The sequence below is a fragment of the Nerophis ophidion genome, linkage group LG13 (genome assembly GCF_033978795.1).
Source record: "Nerophis ophidion isolate RoL-2023_Sa linkage group LG13, RoL_Noph_v1.0, whole genome shotgun sequence".
Lineage (NCBI taxonomy): Eukaryota > Metazoa > Chordata > Actinopteri > Syngnathiformes > Syngnathidae > Nerophis > Nerophis ophidion.
Window position 1 is genome coordinate 5,422,756 of NC_084623.1, and position 20,862 is coordinate 5,443,617.

Sequence of the window (20,862 nt, forward strand, 5' to 3'; positions counted from 1 at the left end):
CGCCCCTGCTTATTTCAGCAAGACAAGTGTTACAACAGCGTGGCTTCGTAAAAAAAGAGTGCGGGTGCTTTCTTGGCCCGCCTGCAGTTCAGACCTGTCTCCCATGGAAAATGTGTGGTGCATTATGAAGCGTAAAATACGACAGCGGAGACCCTGGACTGTTGAACCACTGAAGCTCTACATAAAACAAGAATGGGAAAGAATTCCACTTTCAAAGCTTCAACAATTAGTTTCCTCAGTTCCCAAACGTTTATTGAGTGTCGTTAAAAGAAAAGGTGATGTAACACAGTGGTGAACATGCCCTTTCCCAACTACTTTGGCACGTGTTGCAGCCCATCCATCCATCCATTTTCTGCCGCTTTTTTCCCTTTGGGATGGCGGGGGGCGCTGGTGCCTATCTCAGCTACAATCGGGCGGAAGGCGGTGTACACCCTGGACAAGTCGCCACCTCATCGCAGATGTGTTGGAGCCATAAAATTCTAAGTTAATAATTATTTGCAAGGGAAAAAAAAGTTGAATATCAAATATGTTGTCTTTGTAGTGCATTCAACTGAATGTGGGTTGAAAAAGATTTGCAAATCATTGTGTTTTGTTTTTATTTACATCTAACACAATTTCCCAACTCATATGGAAACGGGTTTGTATATATATATATATATATATTTATATTTATATAAATATATATATATATATATATACATTAGGGATGCACCGATTGATCGGTAACCGAATATATTCGGCCGAATATGGCAAAAAAAGCCACATTCGGCCTTTGGTGGAATGAGTTAAGAACAAGGCCGAATAGTGGCGTGTGATGCAATTTTTGGACGCGGTGACGCAATCAACCAACGTGCAGTGATATGTTGTGTACCTGTATAAGTGTATGAGGTTACAAGCACACACTTATTGAGATTTAGTGGGGCCTCTGTTTACATTATTAGCCTGTTGTGTAGGCTACCTGTATAAGTGTATGAGGTTACAAGCACACACTTATTGAGATTTACTTGAGCCTTCTGTTTACATTATTAGCCTGTTGTGTAGGCTACCTGTATAAGTGTATGAGGTTACAAGCACACACTTAATTGAGATTTACTTGAGCCTTCTGTTTACATTATTAGCATATCTACTGTGGCTAAGCAGACTTTTGCCAAAAGGACAATAATTCATTTGTTGTGGGTTTATCCACTTTAATGCACTTTTTTTTTTTGGAATGCATGTTTTGTTTAAAGGCCTAATATAAATGAAAAACTTTGTGCTTTTTTTAAAAGCAAAGGCTACTGGAATATTAAAATAATGTCAATATTCAATAAAAAATTACTTTATTTGAAAAACACAGCCTAGAATAAATATTTAGACATTTATGCAATATAAAAAAAATTGTGAAAAACTGCATTCATTATACCGGTAAGGTTTATTCAGGTGTACTGGAGAGGAGGCTACGTCGGATAGTCAAACCTCGGATTCAGGAGGAACAGTGTGGTTTTCGTCCTGGTCGTGGAACTGTGGACCAGCTCTATACTCTCCGCAGGGTTCTTGAGGGTGCATGGGAGTTTGCCCAACCAGTCTACATGTGCTTTGTGGACTTGGAGAAGGCATTCGACCGTGTCCCTCGGGAAGTCCTGTGGGGAGTGCTCAGAGAGTATGGGGTATCGGACTGTCTTATTGTGGCAGTCCGTTCCCTGTACGATCAGTGCCAGAGCTTGGTCCGCATTGCTGGCAGTAAGTCGGACACGTTTCCAGTGAGGGTTGGACTCCGCCAAGGCTGTCCTTTGTCACCCATTCTGTTCATAACTTTTATGGACAGAATTTCTAGGCGCAGTCAAGGCGTTGAGGGGTTCCGGTTTGGTGACCGCAGGATTAGGTCTCTGCTTTTTGCAGATGATGTGGTCCTGATGGCTTCATCTGACCGGGATCTTCAGCTCTCACTGGATCGGTTCGCAGCCGAGTGTGAAGCGACCGGAATGAGAATCAGCACCTCCAAATCCGAGTCCATGGTTCTCGCCCGGAAAAGGGTGGAATGCCATCTCCGGGTTGGGGAGGAGACCCTGCCCCAAGTGGAGGAGTTCAAGTAACTAGGAGTCTTGTTCACGAGTGGGGGAAGAGTGGATCGTGAGATCGACAGGCGGATCGGTGCGGCGTCTTCAGTAATGCGGACGTTGTACCGATCCGTTGTGGTGAAGAAGGAGCTGAGCCGGAAGGCAAAGCTCTCAATTTACCGGTCGATCTACGTTCCCATCCTCACCTATGGTCATGAGCTTTGGGTCATGACCGAAAGGATAAGATCACGGGTACAAGCGGCCGAAATGAGTTTGGGTCTCTCCCTTAGAGATAGGGTGAGAAGCTCTGTCATCCGGGAGGAACTCAAAGTAAAGCCGCTGCTCCTCCACATGGAGAGGAGCCAGATGAGGTGGTTCGGGCATCTGGTCAGGATGCCACCCGAACGCCTCCCTAGGGAGGTGTTTAGGGCACGTCCAACCGGTAGGAGGCCACGGGGAAGACCCAGGACACGTTGGGAAGACTATGTCTCCCGGCTGGCCAGGGAACGCCTCGGGATCCCCCGGGAAGAGCTGGACGAAGTGGCTGGGGAGAGGGAAGTCTGGGTTTCCCTGCTTAGGCTGTTGCCCCCGCGACCCGACCTCGGATAAGCGGAAGATGATGGATGATGGATGGATGGATGCATTCATTATTCGGTATTCGGCCAAGTGTTTAAGTTTTATTCGGCTTCGGCCACAAATGTTCATTTCGGTGCATCCCTAATATATATATATAGTGTGTATTTGACAGACAGACAGGTTAATTAGCACACAGTCAAGTGTCATGAGTGAATATTTGTCCCACATTGAGAGAGGTAAATAACGGGTGTTTGGCATGTTTCCCTCCCAGGAACAAGTTTGTGGAGTTCGACATGAAGCCGGTCTGCAAGAAATGCTACGAGAAATTCCCACTGGAGCTGAAGAAGAGACTGAAGAAGTTGTCTGAAACCCTGGCCAGGAAGTAAACATCCACAGTCATTGGTGGCTCTAATCACTTCCTGTTCAGCCATGATGATGATGTTGTTACTGATGATGCTCTTCTATATTCATGTTCAGCCATGATGATGATGTTGTTACTGATGATGCTCTTCTATATTCAAGGAGTCCAAAGAAAAATGAAGAAAACACATTTTGGTTCAAAGGGGAGCTGCACTTTTAAAGTTAAAGTAGCAATGATTGTCACACACACACACACACACACTAGGCGTGGTGAAATTTGTCCTCTGCATTCGACCCATCCCCTTGTTCATCCCCTGGGAGGTGAGGGGAGCAGTGAGCAGCAGCGGTGGCCACGCCCGCGAATCATTTTTTAGGTGATTTAACCCCCAATTCCAACCCTTGATGCTGAGTGCCAAGCAGGGAGGTAATGGCTCCCATTTTTATAGTCTTTGGTATGACTCAGCCGGGGTTTGAACTCACGACCGAGCCATCTCAGGGCGGACACTCTAACCACCAGGCCACTGAGCTGGTATTTAAAGTTAAAGTTCATTTAAAGTGAATAGGTTTTTAAATGTTGCCTATCATTCACAACCCTTTATGTAAGACAAGAACACATTTCTCTCTTTTTTTATGCATTCTAAGTCGTAAATAAACACTAGCAAAAGTCAGCTAACAATGCAGCTAATGGGGGTAGTCTATTCATAAAGCTCTCCAAAAAAAAACATCCAAAAAGCGCCAGCAAAACTCCATTTACATGTCATGACCTGAATATTGGCCAATTATTAGCGATACTATTATAAGTGCTAACGCAGACCACCTATTTTTAGCGGCGCTGCTATATTGACATCCTGAGCTGCTGCATCACCTCTGAGTTGGTGAAAGTTAATTCTAGATCAAAAATAATGTCTCTCACCTGGATAGTAGAAGGTTGTGGACATAAACCCACAAGTTGGTTAAATTTGACATCCAATTTGAAAAACTCTCATTTTTGTTTAACACTGTTTAAGGATTATGATTAATTCTTCATCTAAACGGGAAGATATAAACATCTCGTCCGTCCTTATCCCAATGAGAGCAAACATTGTACAGTAATTGATTGTTTTATTATGTTTGTATATCTTTTTTAGCACTTAGCAATACTGCTACATGATGCTTAGTGTTTCACTAAAACTACATCTGTTTAGCACACAGCTTCTAAAATTGGTAGATCATCCTTCTTATGTTCAGGCTCAAAAATGTAAGTTTCTGGCTCATCATTTTTCCCAAATTAGTTTAAAACTTGTAGATCATCCTCCTTATATTCAGCCTAAAAAATATAAGGTTCTGGATCATCATTTGTCCCAAAGTAGTCTTTATATTTATATTATATTTATATAGCGCTTTTTCTCTGGTGACTCAAATCGCTTTAAATAGTGAAACCCAATATCTAATTTTTACATTTAAACCAGTGTGGGTGGCACTGGGAGCAGGTGGGTAAAGTGTCTTGCCCAAGGACACAACGGCAGTGACTAGGATGGCATAAGCGGGGATCGAACCTGCAACCCTCAAGTTGCTGGCACGGCCGCTCTACCAACCGAGCTATACCGCCCAATGCTGTGATGCATCTGTGAAATTACTACGCCACCGAATGCTTAAAATATTTGAAATATGTAAATATTACATGTTATTATGAATATTACTAGATACTACATATATACTTACATCATGTGTATATTACATGTTTTTATGAATGTTACTACATGTAAAAATATACTTACATCATTTATATATTACATGTTATTATGACTATTACTAGATACTACATATATACTTACATCATGTGTATATTACATGTTATTATGACTGTTACTAGATACTACATATATACTTACATCATTTATATATTACATGTTATTATGACTATTACTAGATACTACATATATACTTACATCATGTGTATATTACATGTTTTTATTAATGTTACTACATGACATATATACTTACATCATTTATATATTACATGTTATTATGACTATTACTAGATACTACATATATACTTACATCATTTATATATTACATGTTATTATGACTATTACTGGATACTACATATATACTTACATCATTTATATATTACATGTTATTATGACTATTACTAGATACTACATATATACTTACATCATGTGTATATTACATGTTTTTATGAATGTTACTACATGTAAAATATACTTACATCATTTATATATTACATGTTATTATGACTATTACTAGATACTACATATATACTTACATCATGTATAAATTACATGTTTTTATGGATGTTACTACATGTAATATATACTTACTTCATGTATATATTACATGTTATTATGAATGTTATTACATGTAAAATATACTTACATCATTTATATATTACATGTTATTATTAATGTTACTACATGACACATATACTTACTGTACATCATGTACATATTACATTATGAATGTTACTACATTACCTACAGCGTGTATATAAAACGTTGATGGAGGCTTTTTGGTGCGCTTTATAGTCGAAGCGGAGCGACTCCCGTTGACTCCACAGTTGGCTGACTTTTGCTAGTGTCTATTTATGATTTAGAATGGATAGAAAAAAGAATGTGTTCCTGCTTTACATAAAGATTGTAAATGATTGAGAAAATTACCAAAAAAAAGTGCAGTTCCCCTTTAAATTGTATTACTCACTCTTTAATATGACTATCATGTATTATTCATGTGTATTGTGTTTATTAGCAAGCTATATGTCTCTGCATTAGCTTGGAATATCATTTTAGTGTTTGTGCTACGTGTCGATTGACTTAATTGATCCATGTTTCCTGTTAATTGGGTTTCAATTCAGTGAAAGACTAATTGCCTCCTATTTATTGTGTTGAGTTGAGTCTGCATGGGAAAAGCCCGGCGTGCCTTGCAGTGTGCAGTCAGTCTTCTTTCAGTGTGCACCCTCAGTCAGGCAGTAGCTGCTGTATCTCAGGGCAACTGTTTGAAGGACCGGGACATTTGCAACCAGCAGATGTTGAAAAACAGCTGTTGCTGCTGCACGGAACACAAGGAACCTTCTCCTCCCGCCCTAACTTCCTCCAAATACTGTTCAAGCGCATGATAGCAAACACTATATTTGCCAAAAAAGGTGCATTTATTTCACCCACCATAATCACACATTCCATAGCCAGCAAGTCAGTTGGATTTTTTAGGGTGCACAAAAAAACGATTCTTTTTCATCTCGATTCCTGATTTTCCCCAAAAAATATATCTATATATATATATTTTTTTTTTAAGAATTAATTTTCAACAAATATATTTTCAGGCAATCTCCAGGCAACCAGGAGTTTTTCTAAGCGGTTTTGAAAAAGTTGTGTTATATTTATTATACCGAACAACACAATGCAAAGTCCCGTTGAATAAAGAATCGTTTCTGATTCGAATCATCACACGAAGAATCGTAGCCGGATCGAAATGTTCAGTTCCCCAAAGATTCAGAGTGTACAAAAAAAATCGATTCACATCTAAATCTGGATTTATATTCTGATTTTATCTGATTGTAGTTCAATTCTTATTTTTTTCAAATTGTTTAAAAAGAGGAAACTTTTTCATTTTATTTTATTTTTTGAAGAATACATTTTTAAAAATACGTTCTTAAAAAGATTCAACCATAAAAATAGATTCACATCCGAATCTCGATTTGTATTCATCCCAATTCTAAATCGATTCCTAATTTTTTAAAAATCAATTAAAAACAATTAGGGTTTTTTTCAATTGTTTGAAAAATCGATTCAAATCTGAATCGTATAAGGGGCGCAAAAATAATTGATTGACATCCGAATCTTGATTTTATTTTCCCAATTCTAAATGGTCAAAAATTGATAAAAAAAAAGTTTTAATATTTTTTTACTAATCAATTTTGAAAGACGTTTATAGGAATACATTGCGAGAATCAATCTCACATAAGAACCAAGTCTGAATGGAATCGTCACCCCAAGAATCGGACCGAATCCTTACGCACACAAAAATTCACCCCCGAGTGTTTTTGTTCTGCATTTCACAATTTATAGCAAGCAGATCATGTAAAGTTTTTTCACTACAACATATATACAGTATCGGTTCAAAGAAGTATTAATCATTATTCCACACTGAAGAAACGATATTTGACTGAGTTGTTATTGTTTTTTCTGCACATTGCTTGGCAATCACAAAAACATGTTGTGTACTTAAATGGGAAGTAATCCATTACTTTGTATATGAATGTACTCTGCATAATAAACAGTTATTTAAATTGTGTCTATTTCTTTGTTTTCGTGACACGTGTGTCTCTCTCTCAAATACCAAACACACAAAACCAAATTGTCACACATACGTACATATTAACCCAACCATTGGATAAATTCAATTGAATAGACTGCAAAGACAAGATTTTTAATTTTCCCACTGATAAACTTTTTTTTTTTTTTTTTTGCAATTAATCATTAATTTGGAATTTACTGGCAGCAACACATTGCAAAAAAGCCGGCGGCGTTTCTGGGTGTTGTTGATAAATGTCTTTGTGTTTGCACAGTAGAGTTTTAACGTGCACTTACAGATGTAGCGACCAACTGTAGTCACTGACAGTGGTTTTCCAAAGTGTTCCTGAACCTGTGTGGTGATATCCTTTACTGATGTCGCTTTTTGATGCAGTACCGCCTGAGGGAAAGAAGGTCTGTAATATCATGGCTTACGTGCAGTGATTTATCCATATTCTCTGAACCTTTTGATGATACTACGGAGCGTTGATGGTGAAATCCCTAAATTCCTTGCAATAGATGTTTGAGAAATGTTCTTAAACCGTTCGACAATTTGCTCAGGCATTTGTTGACAAAGTGGTGACCCTCGACCCATCCTTGTTTGTGAATGCATTTCATGGAAGCTGCTTTTATAGCCAATTATTGCACCCACCTGTTCTCAATCAGCCTGTTCACCTGTGGGATGTTCCAAATAAGTGTTGGATGAGCATTCCTCACCTTTTTCAGTCTTTTTTGTCTCTTGTGCCAGCTTTTTTAAAACATGTTGCAGGCATCAAATTTGAAAAAATAACAAAGTTTTCCAGTTTTAAACTTAAATATATTGTCTTTGCAGTCTATTCAATTGAATATAAGTTGAAAAGGATTTGCAAATCATTGTAGTCTCTTCTTATTTACCATTTGCACAACGTGACAACTTCACTGCTTTTGGGGTTTGTACATGTTTGTCGTAGTAAATATGATTATACCATGTTAGCGATATGTTTGTACAATTTCAGTAAGTGTTTTTATCCTAAACATGTTACATATCATTTTTTTTACTTACTGTATACCACAATGATATTTTACCGTGGCCAAAACAAGTACACAAAATAGTACAAAACAGTGCCAGGGGGTTGTAAACTCAATAAAGTAACTAAAATAGAATGCAATATATATATATATATATATATATATATATATATATATATATATATATATATATATATATATATATATATATATATATATATGTATATATATATATATTTATTCATATATATATGAATGCATATGAATATGTATATATATTATACATATATACATATATATGTATATATATATATATATATATATATATATATATATATGTATATATATATATATATATACATATATATATACATACATATATCTTCTTCTGCTTATCTGAGGTCGGGTCACAGGGGCAGCAGCCTAAGCAGGGAAGCCCTGACTTTCCTCTCCCGAGCCACTTTGTCCAGCTCTTCCCGGGGGATCATATATATATACATATATATACATATGAATATATATAAATATTTGTTATACATATATATATATATATCTCCCCAGCGTCGCGACCTCAAAATGGACAAGCGGTAGAAAATGGAGCGATGGATATTTTTTATTTTATATATATATATATATATATATATATATATATATATATATATATATATATACATATATATATTTTTTTATTTACACATATATTTTTTATTTTTTTGACTTACTGTATACCACAATATATATATATATATATATATATATATATATATATATATATATATATATATATTTACACACAACAAAGTGCAAAGTTCAGTAAATAAATTTGGAATACAGCATCATCGTTTCCACAGCTTTTTGGTTGTTGGAGGTAGAGAGTTTTTTAACGCAGAATTGTAATTATTTTTGTTTTAAATGTTCGAACAAAAGTTGTCGCCTTAAACCTAAAAATGTCACCAACGTTGGAGCCCCGCCCCTTGGCAAAAAAAAAAAAAAGGAAAGGACGTCACGCGGAATGCCGCGCTCTCATTGGACGAGCAGCCGGATTCAAGTCAGAGTTCCGCCCCCCTCCCACGTGACCCCCCCTGCCATTTGACGTACTTACCGATCAAGACTGCGCAATATTTATCATGCGCTGTTAAGTCCTCCTCCTCTTTTGATGTGCAGTCAACACTCGTCTTCCGTGCCAGCTTTAATTCGGCAGACATGCGTCGAAGTAAGACTGAAGTTGACCGCTACGTGGCCTCCGTGCAGACTTGCTCGCCCTCACTCAAAGAGGTGAGTCGCGCCGGCGGCTAACGTTAGCATGCTAGCTCCGTCACGCCAGGACACGACTGACAAACTCCCGCCTCGACTATTAATTAACGTGTGTCGCCGTTAAAGTTGACAGCGGCGGACCGAGCCCGGCTGGTTGGTGGCGGCTAGCAGCTTCCAGGGAACCCGCACGATGGTCCGCTTTAGAGGCGGAGAAAGCGCGCGGCGTGGGCTGCTCGGAGCTACTAGCATCTTAGCTAGCTGCTAAACTTGCACTTTTTCAACCCACTTTGACTTTTAAAGTCCACTTTTTAGACGTCTGTTGTTCGCTGACGTAAAGCATGCTTGTGCGAGTGCAGCAGTATGTCATCTATAAAGCAGGTCAGTAGCGCATTGTTTTGAAACCAGGACCATCACAATATGAATTATTTTGTCATTTTAATGTTTTATATCATTCTTCATATCATTACTCATTAAAAGCCTACTGAAATGAGATTATCTTATTCAAACGGGGATAGCAGGTCCATTCTATGTGTCATACTTGATTATTTCACGATATTTCCATATATTTGCTGAAAGGATTTAGTAGAGAACATAGACGATAAAGTTTGCAACTTTCTTTCTTTCTATTCTTTGTTTATTTCGAACATGACATACATACATCAGGTAATTTCATCATTTCGCAATAGGAGTAGGAAGAAGCAAATCTTATTTAATCCTACCCCTTTTCCACTTACGAGCGCCCACAAATATATACATTAATTCACTGACCTTCTTTACAGCAAAATAACATCTGTGATTGAGTAACACAGCAGTTTTGTAACATGTACTTAATTATTTCAGTCATTACTAACATACTAAGATGACGAATATCTTATTTTCAATAAGTTTGAAAGTGTTTCTCATAATACTTCTTCTTTGATTGATTGATTGATTTATACTTTTATTAGTAGATTGCACAGTACAGTACATATTCCGTACAATTGACCACTAAATGGTAACACCCCAATAAGTTTTTCAACTTGTTTAAGTCGGGGTCCACGTTAATCAATTCATGGTACAAATATATACTATCAACATAATACAGTCATCACACAAGTTAATCATCATAGTATGTACATTGAATTATTTACATTATTTACAATCCGGGGGGTGGGTGGGGAGCTTTGGTTGATATCAGTACTTCAGTCATCAACAATTGCATCAACAGAGAAATGTGGACATAGAAACAGTGTAGGTCTTACTTGGTAGGATATGTACAGCGAGCAGAGAACATAGTGAGTTCAGATAGCATAAGAACAAGTATATACATTAGAAGTACATTTGAGTTGTTTATAATCCGGGGAGATGGGATGTGAATGGAGGAGGGTATTAGTAAAGTGTTGAAGTTGCCTGGAAGTGTTGTTTTAGAGCGGTTTTGAAGGAATAAAGAGATGCACTTACTTTTATACCTGTTGGGAGTGCATTCCACATTGATGTGGCATAGAAAGAGAATGAGTTAAGACCTTTGTTAGATCGAAATCTGGGTTTAACGTGGTTTGTGGAGCTCCCCCTGGTGTTGTGGTTATGGCGGTCATTTACGTTAAGGAAGTAGTTTGACATGTACTTCGGTATCAAGGAGGTGTAGCAGATTTTATAGACTAGGCTCACTTGTACTTTGTAAGCACTATTAATTTGAACATCCTCTTAAACTGGATCATATCAGTACAATGTTTAACTTCTCTACTTAATCCATTCCATAATTTAATTCCACATACTGAAATGCTAAAAGTTTTAAGTGTTGTACGGGCATACAAATGTTTTAAATTGGGATGCACCGATTAATCGGTAACCGAATATATTTGGCCGAATATGGCAAAAAAAGCCACATTCAGCCTTCGGTGGATTGAGTTAAAAACAAGGCCGAATAGTGGCGTGTGACGCAATTTTTTGACGCGGTGACGCAATCAACCAACGTGCAGTGACGCGGTGACGTTGGGATATGTTGTGTACCTGTATAAGTGTATGAGGCTACAAGCACACACTTATTGAGATTTAGTGGGGCCTCTGTTTACATTATTAGCCTGTTGTGTAGGCTACCTGTATAAGTGTATGAGGTTACAAGCACACACTTATTGAGATTTAGTGGGGCCTCTGTTTACATTATTAGCCTGTTGTGTAGGCTACCTGTATAAGTGTATGAGGTTACAAACACACACTTATTGAGATTTAGTGGGGCCTCTGTTTATATTATTAGCCTGTTGTGTAGGCTACCTGTATAAGTGTATGAGGTTACAAGCACACACTTAATTGAGATTTACTTGAGCCTTCTGTTTACATTATTAGCATATCTACTGTGGCTAAGCAGACTTTTGCCAAAAGGACAATAATTCATTTGTGGTGGGTTTATCCACTTTAATGCACTTTATTTTTTTTTGGAATGCATGTTTTGTTTGAAGGCCTAATATAAATGAAAAAGTTTGTGCTTTTTTTGAAAGCAAAGGCTACTGGAATATTAAAAAAATGTCAATATTCAATGAAAAAATACTTTATTTGAAAAACATGTCTAAATATTTATTCTAGGCTATTTATGCAATATAAAAAAAATTGTGAAAAACTGCATTCATTATTTGGTATTCGGCCTTCGGCCAAGCGTTTAAATTTTATTCGGCTTCGGCCACAAATTTTCATTTCGGTGCATCCCTAGTTTTAAGTTAGATTTTCCTTTAAGGTTATATTTCTCCTCTTTAGTTGAAAATAATTGTACATTTTTTGGTAGCAGGTTGTAATTTACTTTGTACATCAATTTAGCTGTTTGCAATTTTATCAAGTCATCAAGCTTTGATATTTTTGACTCGATAAATAAAGGGTTTGTATGTTCTCTATATCCAACATTGTGTATTATTCTAATCAATCTTTTTTGAAACACAGTTAACGAATGTAGCGCACATTTGTAGTTGTTTCCCCATATTTCTGCACAATAACTCAGATATGGTAACACTAGCGAGCAGTAGAGAATATATCAGCAACTTTTGGTCGCTTATAAAAAAAGCCTTGCCTGTGTTGTAGGCACAATACCAATGTGAGCAATTTGCAAAATGTGCAACCGCATTTTGCAAATTTGTATATTGCGCGATCTTTTTACAAATTGCTTCCAGCTATATATTCAAATAATGTGTGGTGCACATTTTGCAAATCAATGGGCGCCAATACATGTTTTGGTGTCAACGTAATTTATTAAATACTTATGTAAATCTATTAATTTGTAGTCGTGACAATATAACTGAGTATTGTCCTCAAATCAGTCCAACCCTACCCCTAACCACTCTACAGTGTACATCCACGACTAAACTACTGATTAAACTACTACCACAACTTGGTTTACTATTTAGAACATATAATAATGAAGGGTTACTGACTAAACCATCCACAAAATCTCGTCTTGCGATATGCAAATTGCTTGCGCACAATGGAAATGACGTATAACTTGGAAAGTGCGCGAGATTGGTGAAATGCTTACAACGCCTGTACCGGAAGTAGCAGACGGTGTGCGCATGACATCACTGGTTGTAGGGCTCCTCACATCCTCACATTGTTTATAATCATAGCCTCCGGCAGCAAGAGCTATTCGGACCGAGAACGCGACGATTTCCCCATTAATTTGAGCGAGGATGAAAGATTTGTGGATGAGGAAAGTTAGAGTGAAGCACAAAAAAAAAAGGGCGACGGCAGTGGGAGCGATTCAGATGTTATTAGTCACATCTATTAGGATAATTCTGGAAAATCCCTTATCTGCTTATTGTGTTAATAGTGTTTTAGTGAGGTTATAAAGTCCTACTTGAAAGTCAGAGGGCTGCGGTGACCGCCAGTGTCTCTGAGGATAAATGAACAACTGCTGCAGGAGGTCGCATAATCCGCTCAAGTCTCCGGTAAGAGCCGACTTAATATCACAATTTCCCCATCCAAATACTTACTAGTTGACGTAGAGAAACATGTTCGCTTGACCGCTCTGTGTTAAAGCTTTACAACAAACAGAGAAACACCGGCTGTGCTTTGCCTGCTAAAGACAGCTGCAATCCACCGCTTTCCACCAACAGCATTCTTCTTTATAGTCTCCATTATTAATTGGACAAATTGCAAAAGATTCAGCAACACAGATGTCCAAAATACTGTGTAATCATGCGATGAAAAGAGATGACTTTTAGCCGTGAGTGGTGCTGAGCTGAAATGTCTGCTCCAACCAATAACGTCACAAGCACGCGTCAACATAAGCGTCATCATTCCGTGACGTTTTCAACAGGATACCTCGCGGGAAATTTAATATTGCAATTTAGTAAACTAAAGCGGCCGTATTGGCATGTGTTGCAATGTTAAGATTTCATCATTGAGATATAAACTATCAGACTGTGTGGTCGCTAGTAGTGGCTTTCAGTAGGCCTTTAATGTGTCTGCTGTGTATTCATTATTTCGATATTAATGACGTGCAGTAACATGTCTTACATAAACAGTATTGTACTATTCATGCTGGAAATTAATCTTCAAAATAGGGTCCCAGGGCCCCCTTCTAGTCATAAAAATGGGGTCCCACAGTCACTTTTTGGGGTCCCACTTTTGAAAACAAACTAAATGTATGCGTTATCCTGTTATATCTCACATTCTATGTTGTGTTTTGGAAGAACATTGTCATAAACGTGTATGGCTGTTGACTGAGAATGCCCTTTTATTCATCTGTACATGGGATATCCTTCATCAAAAATGTTCATTAACATTGGCTATGAACAGATAGGCACCAGCGCCCCCCCCGTGACCCCAATGGGAATAAGCGGTAGAAAAATGGATGGATGGGCCTACAGAATGACAGCATTTCTTGTCATCTCCAATTTGAGGCCATTTTGATGCTTGTAAGGTCTACTTATTAGACGTCTGTTGCTTGGTTACGTTAAGTATGCTTATGCAAGTGCAACAGTATGTCATCAATAAAGCAGGTCAGTAGCACTCTGTTTTGAAACCGGGACCATCACAATATTAATCATTTTGTCATTTTTTTATGTTTTATATCATTCTTCATATCACCACTCTCCCACGGCGTGGCGCAGTGGGAGAGTGGCCGTGCGCAACCCGAGGGTCCCTGGTTCAAATCCCACCTAGTACCAACCTCGTCACGTCCGTTGTGTCCTGAGCAAGACACTTCACCCTTGCTCCTGATGGGTGCTGGTTGGCGCCTTGCATGGCAGCTCCCTCCATCAGTGTGTGAATGTGTGTGAATGGGTAAATGTGGAAGTAGTGTCAAAGCGCTTTGAGTACCTTGAAGGTAGAAAAGCGCTATACAAGTACAACCCATTTATTTATTTATTTATTTATTACTCATTAATGTGTCTGTGTATCCATTATTTCAATGGTAATGACATGCAGTAACATGTCTTACATACGCAGTATTTTACTATTTATGCTGGAAATTAATCTTCAAAACGGGGTGCCAGGGCCCCCTTCAAGTCATAAAAATGGGGTTCCACAGAAACTTTTTGGGGTCCCCCTTTTGAAAACTTATGATAAATGTATTAGGGATGCACCGATTAATCGGTAACCGAATATATTCGGCCGAATATGGCAAAAAAAGCCACATTCGGGCTTCGGTGGAATGAGTTAAATGCAAGGCCGAATAGTGGCGTATGACGCAATTTTTTGACGCGGTGACGCAATCAACCAACGTGCAGTGACGCGGTGAAGTTGTAATCAGGCGGCTTCGGAAAAATGTCAACAGTGTGGAGATATTTTTAAGTGTTGGAAAGTGACAAAAGTATTGCAGTTTGCAACGAATGTTTAGCCAAACTGTCTCGAGGAGGTGCCTCGTGGCCGACGTTTTTGAGAGGACGAACAAGTTTGCGACTGACAGTGCCAAAGCAAACGGAATTTCAAAGAAGGTAAAGGAGTTTATGGCTTTGGATGATCAACCGTTTAGTGTTGTGGAGGACATTGGCTTTCGGAGACTCATGGAGCACATTGAGCCCCATTACACGATACCAAGCAGAAAGTATTTCTCTGATGTGTGCTCTTTACATTGTGTGTGTGCTGTTTACATTATTAGCCTGGTGTGTAGGCTACCTGTATAAGTGTATGAGGTTACAAGCACACACTTAATTGAGATTTACTTGAGTCTTCTGTTAACATTATTAGTCTATCTACTGTGGCTAAGCAGACTTTTGCCAAAAGGACAATAATTCATTTGTTGTGGGTTTATCCACTTTAATACACTTTTTTTTTTTTTTGGAATGCATGTTTTGTTTGAAGGCCTAATATAAATGGAAAACTTTGTGCTTTTTTTGAAAAGCAAAGGCTACTGGAATATAAAAAAAAATGTCAATATTCAATAAAATTGTACTTTATTTAAAAAACATGTCTAAAAATGTATTGTAGGCGATTTATGCAATATAAAATACAATTGTGAAAAACTGCATTCATTATTCGGTATTCATGTTCGGCCTTCGGCCAAACGTTTACATTTTATTCGGCCTTGGCTTCGGCCACAAATTTTCATTTCGGTGCATCCCTAAAATGTATGCATTAACCCGTTATGTCTCTCATTCTATATTGTGTTTTGGACAAAATTTGTCATAAACGTGAATAATGTAAACTCACTACACCGGTATATTTTAGCGCTTTCATGGCCAGTTTATTGACTGATAAAAGTAAGAACTTTATATTAGAAATGGCAATTGTCATTGTTTAGTATGGTTTCACGATATGGGACCGGTTTATGACAGTGTTGGCTTTGTTTATACGGCCACCCTTAGTGTGACATGTATGGCTGTTGACTAAGAATGCCCTTTATTTATTTATACATGGGATATCCTAGATCCAAATGTTCATTAAAATTGTGTTTTGGTAAAATGTTATCATAAACATGAATAATGTAAACTCATTAACGTGGATCCCGACTTAAACAAGTTGAAAAACATTTTTTTCGGTTGTTTCCATTTAGGGGTTAATTGTACGGAATATGTACTGTACTGTGCAATCTACTAATATAAGTTTCAATCAATCAATCAAAACTACACCATTATGTTTTAGCGCTTTCATGGCAAGTTTATTGACAGATATAAGTAAGAACTTTACACTACTTTATATTACAAATGGCAATAAAATATTTACTACTAAAACATTTTGATAGATTTTTGAGCAAAGTGTAATGTTCTATATTTTCAATGGGACATTTAAAATGTTAGTGTTTACTTGAGACTTAGCTCTTATATTTGACTGGTCACCCTTATAATTAAACCTTGTACTAAATAAAATTGTTTCGGCTACTCTTCTGTTCAAAAAGTTTCAAAAAATAAAGATAGCAGAGTAGTCCTGAAGGGGTCTATGACTCACTAAATTCCCTAAAAAGAACTCACGGAGATATTTCTGGATTCCAAGTGATCATAATTTATTATTCTAGCGGGAACTCTCATTCAACCCTTCTTCGATTACGCTTGCACCTCCTGGTACCCCAGCACCTCCAAAACCCTCAAATCTAGACTCCAAACATCCCAGAATAAGCTAATCCGGTTACTTTTAGACCTCCACCCCAGATCACACCTCAATCCAACCCACTTCTCCAAAGTGGGCTGGCTCAGGGTGGAGGACAGAGTAAAACAACTTGCACTGAGCCTAGTCTATAAAATCCGCTACACCTCCTTGATACCGAAGTACATGTCAAACTACTTCCTTAACGTAAATGACCGCCATAACCACAACACCAGGGGGAGCTCCACAAACCACGTTAAACCCAGATTTCGATCTAACAAAGGTCTTAACTCATTCTCTTTCTATGCCACATCAATGTGGAATGCACTCCCAACAGGTATAAAAGTAAGTGCATCTCTATATTCCTTCAAAACCGCTCTAAAACAACACCTCCAGGCAACTTCAACCCTTTACTAATACCCTCCTCCATTCACATCCCATCTCCCCGGATTATAAACAACTCAAATGTACTTCTAATGTATATACTTGTTCTAATGCTATGTGAACTCACTATGTTCTCTGCTGGCTGTACATATCCTACTGTAAGACCTACACTGTTTCAATGTCCACATTTCTCTGTCGATGCAATTGTTGATGACCGAAGTTCTGATATCAACCAAAGCTCCTCATCCCACCCCCCGGATTGTAAATAATGTGGGTTCTTCCGAGGATGTTGTAGTCGTAATGATTTGTGCAGTCCTTTGAGACATTTGTGATTTGGGGCTATATAAATAAACATTGATTGATTGATTGATAATGTAAATAATTCAATGTATATACTATGATGATTAACTTGTGAGATGACTGTATTATGTTGATAGTATATATTTGTACCATGAATTGATTAACGTGGACCCCGACTTAAACAAGTTGAAAAACTTATTGGGGTGTTACCATTTAGTGGTCAATTGTACGGAATATGTTCTGTATTGTGCAATCTACTAATAAAAGTATCAATCAATCAATCAATCAATCAATCACAAACAAAAGTTTTCTCTGGTTGACCTAAAAAAAATCAAAATAACTTGTTTTGCGGGAAATAAACGGTCTCACTCCTCACTCCTTGAACATGATAGACAGACAAAAGGAGCATCCAGCTGGCCTCTTTCCTTAATCATAAGGAGGAGGACGCTCCCACCAGGAAGAGGACCGTGAGCAGCTGAAAAAGATCAGACTCAATCATATTTCATCTAAAACATTCAATAATTAATCAATATCATCATTGGTATCATTTGATTTACCATTGTCAAAAAAATTAATACATAAAATAGATAGGCTCCAACAAAAATCATTTAGCTTCCCGGAAGAGTTGGTACTGCAGGGAATTCTGGGTATTTGTTCTGTTGTGTTTATGTTGTGTTGCGCTGCAAATTTTCTCCAGAAATCTGTTTGTCATTGTTGTTTAGTATGGTTTGACAAAATTGCACAGGGTGTCATTGTTGTTTAGTATGGTTTCACAATATGGCACAGGGTTATGACAGTGTTGGTGTTGTTTATACGGCCAGCCTTAGTGTGACATGTATGGCTGTTGACTAAGAACGCCCTTTATTTATTTGTACATGGTATATCCTAGATCATAATGTTCATTTTTACAATTGGCTTTGAACAAACAGAATGACAGCATTTCTTGTCATCTTCAATTGAAGGCCATTTTCACCCCCTACCGATGCTTTGAGGTGGGTAAGTCTACTTATTAGACGTCTGTTGCTTGGTTACCTTAAGCATGCTTATGCAAGTACAACAGTATGTCATCAATAAAGCAGGTCAGTAGTGCATTGTTTTGAAACCGGGACCATCACAATATTGATCATTTTGTCATTTTTTAATGTTTTTTTTTATCATTCTTCATGTCATTACTCATGAATGTGTCTGTTTGTACGGCCACCTTTAGTGTGTCATGTATGGCTGTTGACTAAGAATTCCCTTTTTTATTTGCACACGGGACATCCTAGATCAAAATGTTGATTAAAAATTGGCTATGAACATAGAGAATGACAGCATATGTGGTCATCTTCATTTTAAGGCCATTTTCACCCCTACCGATGCTTTGAGGTGGGTAAGCTCAACTTTATAGTGCGGAAAACACGGTAAACAAAACGTTGTCGGAAAGTAGTTGAAAAAACTCGTCCTTTTCCGGGATTAACGCCAACACTGTTATTACATGTTTGGTTCAAAGTTATCTCAGAAATTTGCAGAATTGTTAATTTTCTGTCTCATTGTTTGTCTTTTACAGAAACCGGTCAAAGGATTTTTATTTGCTAAACTCTATTTTGAAGCAAAGGAGTATGAACTTGCAAAGAGGTAAGCATGTCTGCTTTGTATCTTTTGACTGGGGTTGTCCAGATACCAATATTTTGGTACCGATACTTTTCTAAATAAAGGGGACCACAAAAAATTGCATTATTGGCTTTAGTTTGACAAACAATCTTAGGCTACATTAAACATGTTTATTATTGTAATTTCTCTCTACACTTCTGTTATAGGAAAATTATTTTTGGACGATAAAAATATCGATGTAATCATTGTACCATTGACTAGATATGCTCATGTACTTGGTATCAGTACAGTAGATGTCAGGTGTAAATCTACCCATGGCATTTGTTTACATTGTGACGCCGGTGAGCTATTGTATCCTCCTACGGTGTGTAGTGAAGCATGTTTAGCTAGTCCTCGTCCTGCAGCGATGATACTTGTAAAAAACTCACTTTATTTGTCGCCATGGAGGCGAGGATTAGTGATTTAGAAGTAGCTAAAACACTGCTGACTGCGGATAATTGTTAGTTGTTAGCTATCTAGTCATGTCTTAAAGCACCTCTTCCTGAGTGCGTTTCAGTGTTATAACTTCACCTTTATCGTTAGTTTTTAAGCCAAAATGCGTCCATTCTCCCTTTTCTGTCTACACTCTGTGTCTGTTTGTAAGTACTCAGTGTGTGAGCTCCTCCGCTCGTAAATACAGCAATGTCACAACGTGACGACGCGCCGTCATGCCCTTAAAAAATTAATAATAATAAATTGTGAACTGTTACTTTCAAACAGAGTACAGGACCGTTTTTGATTCATTAGTATCGCGATATACTAGTACCAGTATACCGTACAATGCTACTTTGGACCCCAATTTTCTTACCTATGCATACTTTTTTAGGGGTATTTGTGATTTGCATTCGTCCTGAAGATATGAAATCAAACCGTGGAAGTATTTATAAAACAATCTTGCCTTCCTTTGTACTTTTTCCAAACGAGCCATTTGAAATTTGCTAAACTTGTGACGTCACCACAGTATTCATACACTGTACAAATTTACCCCGAGTGCATTGCGCATCTTTATATTCTTGTTGTGGGGCAGACTGGCTCGTATATGCACATGCACCCTCCGTTGTTGCCATTTCTAATGCAAAATAGCGTATAGTTCGAACTTAATCTGTCAGTAGACTTGCTATGGAAATGCTAAAAAGTACAACAATGACAGAGAGAAGGCACTATCGGAGTGAAGGCTCGTAAATAAGACTGCCCGCAAAACGGCACAATTTGAAGATGATCTATACAACATTTTGACCAAAAAACAGCATAATATAAGCCCTTTAAAGAGGACCTGCACTATTGTCGAATTGTTGCCTATCGTTCACAATCCTGATGTAAGACTTGAACTCGTTTCTTTTTTTTATGTGTTCTAACCCGTCAATAAACGCTAGCGAAAGTCAGGTAACCATTAGCCAGTAGAAGTTGTCTAGTCTGCCTTTAAAGCGTTTATAAAAAAATTCTAAAAACCTCAGTTTTATATACATGCTCTAAGTATACATGTATTGTAGTAACGTATAACATTTTAAGCATACGGTGGCAGCAACAACACTAGTCATGGCAGA

General features: G+C 37.7%; 2 protein-coding genes across 10 annotated transcripts in view; both read left to right on the forward strand.

The window, feature by feature from the left end:
* The window catches only part of LOC133564151 (LIM and senescent cell antigen-like-containing domain protein 1), a 73,061-nt gene extending 65,807 nt beyond the window's left edge, over positions 1-7,254 (forward strand). For all 8 annotated transcript variants that reach the window (XM_061918286.1, XM_061918284.1, XM_061918287.1 and 5 more), the window contains one exon: positions 2,884-7,254. Coding sequence is in view for 3 of the 8 variants with exons in the window: in XM_061918287.1 (XP_061774271.1) it covers positions 2,884-2,998 (115 nt within the window). In the remaining 5 variants the exon portion in view is untranslated. The remainder of the gene's footprint in view (positions 1-2,883) is intronic.
* Positions 7,255-9,332: 2,078 nt separating this feature from the next.
* The window catches only part of ranbp2 (RAN binding protein 2), a 53,721-nt gene continuing 42,191 nt past the window's right edge, over positions 9,333-20,862 (forward strand). For both annotated transcript variants that reach the window (XM_061918296.1, XM_061918297.1), the window contains exons 1-2: positions 9,333-9,541; positions 19,236-19,303. In XM_061918296.1, coding sequence (XP_061774280.1) covers positions 9,470-9,541; positions 19,236-19,303 — 140 coding nt within the window. In that variant the 5' untranslated portion in view covers positions 9,333-9,469. The remainder of the gene's footprint in view (positions 9,542-19,235; positions 19,304-20,862) is intronic.